Source organism: Salvelinus namaycush, chromosome 22 (genome assembly GCF_016432855.1).
Source record: "Salvelinus namaycush isolate Seneca chromosome 22, SaNama_1.0, whole genome shotgun sequence".
In the NCBI taxonomy this organism is placed as follows: Eukaryota; Metazoa; Chordata; class Actinopteri; order Salmoniformes; family Salmonidae; genus Salvelinus; species Salvelinus namaycush.
The window spans coordinates 12,265,647-12,273,171 of record NC_052328.1 but is presented as its reverse complement, the minus strand read 5'-3'; the positions used below and the strand labels follow the sequence as shown (position 1 = coordinate 12,273,171).

The window sequence follows — 7,525 nt, the reverse complement described above, 5'->3', positions numbered from 1 at the left end:
GAACTCAAGCTTACGGACAATGTCAAATGTGATATAGCGAAGCACCTGAGTAAGCTGGGTGCGCAATTACGCAGGTACTTTCTCGAAACGGATGACACAAACAACTGGATTCGTTATCCCTTTCATGCCCTGCCTCCAGTCCACTTACCGATATCTGAACAAGAGAGCCTCATCGAAATTGCAACAAGCGGTTCTGTGAAAATTTAATTTAATCAGAAGTCACTGCCAGATTTCTGGATAGGGCTGCACTCAGAGTTTCTTGCCTTGGAAAATCGCGCTGTTAAGACACTAATTCCCTTTGCAAACACGTACCTATGTGAGAGTGGATTCTCGGCCCTCACTAGCATAAACTAAATACAGGCACAGACTGTGTGTGGAAAATGATTTAATACTGAGACTCTCTCCAATATAACCCAACATTGCAGAGGTATGTGCATCCTTTCAAGCACACCCTTCTCATTAACCTGTGGTGAGTTATTCACAATTTTTGATGAACAAATAAGGTTTTATATGTAAGATGGCTAAATAAAGAGAAACATTATCGATTATTATTATATTATTATTTGTGCCCTAGTCCTATAAGAGCTCTTTGTCACTTCCCACGAGCCAGGTTGTGAGAAAAATTCACAGTCATTCTTATGTTTAATAAATGTATCGTATAGTGTGTGTGTGGCAGGCTTACAATGATGGCAAAAAACAACATTTGAGAGTGTGCTGACTGGTGCTAGAGGGGGTACACAGCTGGAGGTTGAATGTTTGAAGGTGTACGGGACAATAAAAAGTTTGGGAACCACTGGTTTAGAGGATAAGAACCCGTATTAGGGTAAGGGTAGCAAATAGGGGGAATGGTTAGTTATATTAATTATCATACAGTTTAGTGCTAAAGGGATAAATAGCATGTTTAAGATATTTATAGTAGGTTGTAGGCCCTAAATACATGTAAAGTAGGGAAATTAAAGATAGGTAGTAGCCTATCTAAAATATAAGTTAAGTGAAAACTAAATATAAAGAGGAAAAGATGGTCATGTGTGGTTGGAGTCCGTTCTGTTTGGCTTGGTGGGGCTATATTAGAGATAAGGGTTTGTGTTGGTTGAAATTTTGAGTGAGGAAATATAACACATTTTCAGTGCGGCCCTCTAGACCTCGTTAAAGACCTAATGCGGCATCCTAGGGCAAAACGAGTTTGACACGCCTGATCTAGAATCTCTTTCCCAACATGTTTCACTGAATTGGAGATGTAATAAAATATAATACAATGTGTTGATTCTGAAAGCTGTGGCACTACCTTTTTTGAAAACGGTCCCACCAGAAAAAGTGGATAATGGAGTCTGTGCAATGTATACTATAATGAGCAGCTCTCTGAAACGGAATGCATGTCACTTCCATCTACAGCCATATGTATGATATTCAATCTACGAGATCATTCCTACACTACAGACTGCTACGTCTTCTATCCTGTGCCTGTGGCAATTCCATGTCTGTGTGGACTACAATGCAGCCGCAGCCCAAATCCAAGCAGTGACGCATTGCAGGTACAAACACACCAATCAGAGCTAGCTATTTCATCCAACTACGTCTTGTACTTTTTCACTGACTAGCAGAAAGTATACATGCGCACTTAGCTAGTTCAGTATGCTACAGGCACTTTTTTGTTTAGATATGGGATATAAATTAATGTCGGGAAAATATTTACAGAGTTTAGGTAATTTTACATTTCATATAATTTTTGAATGCTGATAAATGCGTGATTTTACTAATTGAGTAAATGGCGAGAAACGAAGTTGGCGGAGGGATAGCAAATGGGGGAGGAGTTAAAGAACAACCGTTAAAGGCGCGTCAAACTGTCTGCCAGACAGTGCGTTCGGTGAGGTTGCAAGTTTAGCGACTAAAAATCGTTTGCTATATCCTGCTGTTACTAGGTATATCGCAATGGTAAGTGAAGCAAATTCCGATTTTTCTCGTTTATGGTTCAGCATTTATCCTTACGTCTTTTTCTCGACAAATGAGTGGTTGCTTGACAGCCATACTGCGTTTGAATGGGCAAACCTTGTTTTGTCGACGCGGAAATTAATGAATTGTTGTCGGCACCTATTCAAAGAAATCTAATATCTTGCAGTATTATACAAACTGTTGTAGTCACTGTACACTTGATTGTTATATTAGCTAGCTAACTGGTTAGGGAAGTTTTCTGGCAAGACTTAACGGTAAACAAAAATTACCGCCAATTTGCGGTTAGTTTGGCAAATTACTGTACCTAGCTAATGCTGTCATTTACAATGTAATTTACCTTATGTATGCATCAAAACGAGAGCGACCTGGCTAAATGGGGGTACCTGGCTAACATGCGAACTAGAGATGTTAGCTACAGTAACTAGCTAACTTTAACAGTTACCGCAACTAGCTAGCTGACGTTATATGGATCACGGCCGATATAACAGCTATTGTTACGTAGCTAAAGTAACGTTAGCTAATGTTGCCGTGAACGTTAGTCTTGGCGATGCCCTCGCAAGTCAGCAAAGAAACTTGATTATTTTACCTAGTTTCCAGGATTGTTCATAGATAGTTGGCTAACTACTAACCCGGCCACTCAAGGGTTGAAGTATAGATCATACCAACGTTAATATATGGTTTAAGGTTGCTTCTGGCATTGGGTAGCAAGCTGGATGGGAAATTTTAGTTAGCTACGAGCTAGCTTCATAGCTAGCAGTAGCTATATGCATTTCTGAATGTTGGCTAATGTGACTATACATAGAACTGCAAGTTTTCGTAGATGGCCAGTTGATAATGGCTTCCCATAGAGCTAACGTTAAGGGTGACTCAGTAGTCAACTAGTCTTAGCTACTTCACATGTGGCCCAGTTTTAAATTCCCTCTCATTTCCCCCCCCCAGGCTGATCAGCTAACAGAGGAGCAGATTGCCGGTAAGACAGCATTGTATTCTTCTGGTCCCTACCCTGACACGTGGCCCACTGTGGCTCCCCCCACCTACCCTGGCATTGGATTTATATTTTTGCCTTTTAAGGCTTTCGTTGGACAAGCTGGTCATAAAACAAGAATTAGACAGGCCTTAAACCCCAGTCTACAGGACTCACTCATGGAACGTGACACACTTTGCATTTTTATGGTTACCGTGTCACAAATGATCTAATCAGAAAGTGATCGTAAGGTCCCATGCCTTGATCAACTGCCAGACTGATGGCGGCAGCCTTTGACATGGGTGTGTCCTCTCGCTGTTGAATGGAATGTGGTTAGCTAGTTAATGACAGGAATGCTGACATTCATGCCTATTTTGCCAGTAAAAATAAACTCCTACCATAAATGCCAGTATCGAGGAACTTAAACTTGTGTGTCTTCTGAGAGATTTCCCTGTAGTGGCTCCCCTCCAGGACAGTGATGAATCATGGGGATGTCATGCCTCAATTGTTGAGTAGTGGTTTTCACTTCACTAGCTGCTTAAGTTGACATGACACCTGTTTTGGGCTTCAGCTTTCAGAAAATGCTGACTGATTTATTTCATAGTGGTGTAAAGAGAAGCACATTTTTGGTAAATCTTACTGCTAACTGCTTAGACCCAAAATAAGGCTGTAGAAAATGAGTGTTTAGTCAACCTCTCCCTTTGCCTCTTCCCCTCCAGATACTATGCATGCATACAAGTACTGCACATTTTTCATTAACAGCTTAATGGAAACAGGCTGGTTATTGTTTTACAGTCACGGCTATAGTCTATTATTGAACATGCAATTTGTCAATTTCAAACACTGCCAAGATGCAACTTGTGGAGCCCTGGTGTAAACAGTGTGACTAATGCTAGCAGTTACAGATGAGTCTGCTGAAGAGGGGGAATCGCAATTATGATGGGTTTCTAATGACTAGGAAAGTTGCTATGAAAACCAATAACAGGACAGAAATGCTGGTTAGTGGCATGAGGAAGTCTGTATAAAATAGTTTCTATGGATGGATTTTCGCACGGTAAGATGCCTCATTATTTGAAGTAGAACATGTTCAGGTTTCAAATGATTCTACCGCCTCAGGCTGACACTGTAAAGTGGTGGGTGACGTGCTGATAGTTGACGGTAGGCAGGCTATAGCCTGTGCATTCGACTAGGAGGCGTGCTCTACGAGTTGACATTGAGAAGTAAAAATGGGTCCTTTATAATCGTGGCCACAAGTTAACACGTGATAGCATTTATAATTATTTGTTGTGCAATGACTGGGCTTACAAAAGCAGAGATCACCCCAGTAGGCTTTTTGAGGAGCTGCTGTCGGACAAATCAAACTAGGCTCTGTTTGCGTGTGGTAAATTAAAATGCATGACGACTAACAAATACACACGTGCCAATTTAATTCCACAATTCTGAAAAATAACCTATAGACTGATAAGCATGCCTGGTCAAATGTATTTTTCATCATTTGAAAACTGTCACTTGTAGGCAAGTGTCCCCTGAGATACTGTGTTGTACAGTGTATTTCAAAGGACTTCACTAATAACTTTTAGGCTCTGTTTCTTCTGTTTGGTGTAGTGGAGGCAATTAGGGTGTTTTTGTTTGTAGCCCCATAAGGGTTTCTTGACAGTGGCAGGAAGTATTTTTCTCACAGTACCCCTGCAACAAAGGAATTTCCTTTATTGCAAAGTACTTTCAACTGCAGGCCATGTCTTGGTTTTCAGGACTCTGACACGCTGCTGCATGCCACAACTGTTCAACAAGGCCCCTGGCTCTCCTGGCAAACAGCTTGTTATTCATTCTGCTTCCTACCCTGACTTTGCTGTTTTTTCATGCCGTCTGTCCTTTGTGTGTAAACAAACGGAGCAGTCGGTGTTGGAACACCCAAACGCTTATGGTAATGCAGCTAGCTGGTTTGTCATCTGCAATGTTTTGGGTGTTGAGCTGACAGGGGTCAGGGTGGGGTGTATTGATGCAGAGTATTGTCAAGGAGTTTATATTTATTCAGAACAAATTTTCTTCCTGGCAATATTGAGTTTAATAGTGGCACTTAAAAAAATTAAAAAATAATTGTATTTTTTTTGCAACTGGTCTTTGTGGGTTTCCTGTGTCACGTCTTCCTCTTGAACTGCCAACAGGGGATCTCACTTTTTCTTTCACTCTCTCTGCAGAGTTCAAAGAGGCTTTCTCGCTCTTTGATAAGGATGGTGACGGCACCATCACCACCAAAGAGCTGGGAACCGTGATGCGCTCTCTGGGCCAGAACCCCACAGAGGCTGAGCTGCAGGACATGATCAACGAGGTGGACGCTGATGGTGAGGAGCCAGCTCTGACGCAACACCTCTTATGGCACTACACACAAGATTCTTTAAGCCTGTTTGTTCTCTCTCCAGGTAATGGAACGATAGACTTCCCAGAGTTCCTGACCATGATGGCGAGAAAGATGAAGGACACAGACAGCGAGGAGGAGATCAGAGAAGCGTTCCGCGTCTTTGACAAGGTAACACTCCCATCTGCCTTCATCCTGATAAAGTTCGGGTGTGGGGTAATGCTCTTCAACCAACGTGTGCTCTGCTCTAGGATGGGAACGGTTACATCAGTGCTGCTGAGCTGCGCCATGTGATGACGAACCTTGGGGAGAAGCTGACCGATGAGGAAGTTGACGAGATGATCCGAGAAGCAGACATTGATGGAGATGGCCAGGTCAATTATGAAGGTTGGTACAAAATATGTATTTAACAGATTGAAGAACCTACTTTTGGACATTGGAAGAGTAACATTGGCTCTTTATTTCTCTCCCTTGCAGAGTTCGTACAAATGATGACGGCGAAGTGAAGGCCTTGTACAGATGTTGTATAAATAACTTGCCTTTTTTTTTCTGTGGAATTTATCTGTAAAATCTTAATATCCCCCCTCCCTGCTGTCCAAAGGAACTGCATGTAAACTGCATAGGCTCTTGAGTCCCCATGTCCCTTTCTTTTGCTGTCCTCGTGTTTTGGAGTGACGGGGTGGTTGTACAAACGGGTGCCTGTCGCAGCCCCAGGGGTTGGAGTGCGCTTAAGAATCGTCACGTCGGCTCCGTTCTGGATGCGTGGCAGCATTGGTGACCTGTCACTTGGGGCAGCTATGTTGCCATGGAAATGGCCTAGAGGAGTAACTCTGCATGGACTACGGACAAAGTGTATATGGAAATCTCTCAGCATTGCACTACTGCAAAGAAAATAAAAAAAACTACACAGGTGTATCTTCTAGGTACACTTAAACTCTTTTTGTATCTGCTGTTCTTTACCAGAAAACAACTTTGTTTTAATCTTACTATGCTTTTTAATGTTTTACTCACTACTTTTTTATGGCCTTTGGCCATGCTTCAAATAATCCATTCCAAGTTGTATATTTTTGTTTTCCAATAAAATTTACAATTTACCCAGATTTGAAAATTGTCTTTTCTCAACCGTAATGGATTGTTGCCTTTGTGTAATAGTTAACTTTTTGTATGAAGGAAAGCTGTTTGTTTTGATAAACATTAATTTTGCATAGGACTTGATATGAAAGATACCTGGTCATTTAAAGTGACCAGGTAAATTCCACGAGCACAGAATGTCTCAGCCAATGCCTCTTAACATTCAGCTATGCTCCGATCAAATTTGTAGTCCATTAAAAATAAATGGAGTTGGTGGCTCAAAGGATTATATTTTTAATATTACTCCATTAGATCACCAATTTACTGTCCAGGTCTTGCTAACTGGCTGCATTATCTGATCATATTGGCTTGGTACTAGGCAGAGGCTGACTGCCTCGTGTCTTTGGCACAAGTCTTCAACACGAGATGCCTGAATTAATTGCAGGTATGCATGTCGGCACACTAAGGCTGTAAATCGATCAGTGCTCATTTGTTAAATGTTGAATTTGTTAATTTGCAGAGATGCTAACTTTGAAGATGAAATAAAGCTCTTTATTGTGTAACTCACCTGTGCTTCTTGATCCTCTGTACCTGTCACCATGCATGGTGACTTACTGAAGTTCTAGCTATTAACGGTCAATCAGGAAGTACCATACAGCACTGAGTGGGCCTGGAAAGGTTGCTCTTTGCCAGTAAGGCAATAGGACTACTCACAATAACATACTTTTGAGAACCCCATGTATTATGACCAAATGGTGCACAAAAAAATGCATTTGACACGTGTTTCTCACCTTGAGAGGCTATTATATGGTGCGAATTGCTCTAACAATGATCATAAACTTGTTTTTCCTTCTCAGTAGAGTGTTGAATGTGACTTGTTATACACAGTTCAATGAGATGCAAATGGTCTTGTAACAGATTTGACAAGATCAAACATTGGATCGTGTGTTTTTTAGTCTCATATGACATTGTGCCGACCCAGAAGATTTGATCTTGCTCTCCGAGGCCAAAGTGACTTAAGTCCTAATCAGGTCAATACCCCCAAGGCCACGGACAAATGAAGGCTCCTCAGAGGAAGGAGAGGACCATCAGTGAATTTCATAAAAGAGAAACATTAAAATGAACCTTTTTAGATAATACTATACCAAATTAATCATGTCACCAAATAATTTAAACACTTTTGC

At 41.4% G+C, this 7,525-nt stretch overlaps 1 protein-coding gene across 1 annotated transcript; it reads left to right on the top strand.

The window, feature by feature from the left end:
* Nucleotides 1–1,829: 1,829 nt before the first annotated feature.
* On the top strand, nucleotides 1,830–6,900 carry calm2a (calmodulin 2a (phosphorylase kinase, delta)). Its single transcript, XM_038960395.1, has 6 exons — nucleotides 1,830–1,932; nucleotides 2,890–2,920; nucleotides 5,113–5,256; nucleotides 5,335–5,441; nucleotides 5,522–5,657; nucleotides 5,748–6,900. The coding sequence occupies exons 1-6, from the start codon at nucleotides 1,930–1,932 to the stop codon at nucleotides 5,774–5,776; spliced, it is 450 nt and encodes a 149-aa protein (XP_038816323.1). The 5' UTR covers nucleotides 1,830–1,929; the 3' UTR covers nucleotides 5,777–6,900.
* The last annotated feature ends 625 nt before the right edge of the window (nucleotides 6,901–7,525 follow it).

Excerpts from the sequence above, each read along its gene's own strand:
- calm2a (XM_038960395.1), top strand. Across the intron at positions 5,257-5,334 it reads CAACGAGGTGGACGCTGATG|GTAATGGAACGATAGACTTC; the intron begins GTGAGGAGCCAG and ends TTCTCTCTCCAG. Across the intron at positions 5,658-5,747 it reads TGGCCAGGTCAATTATGAAG|AGTTCGTACAAATGATGACG; the intron begins GTTGGTACAAAA and ends TCTCCCTTGCAG.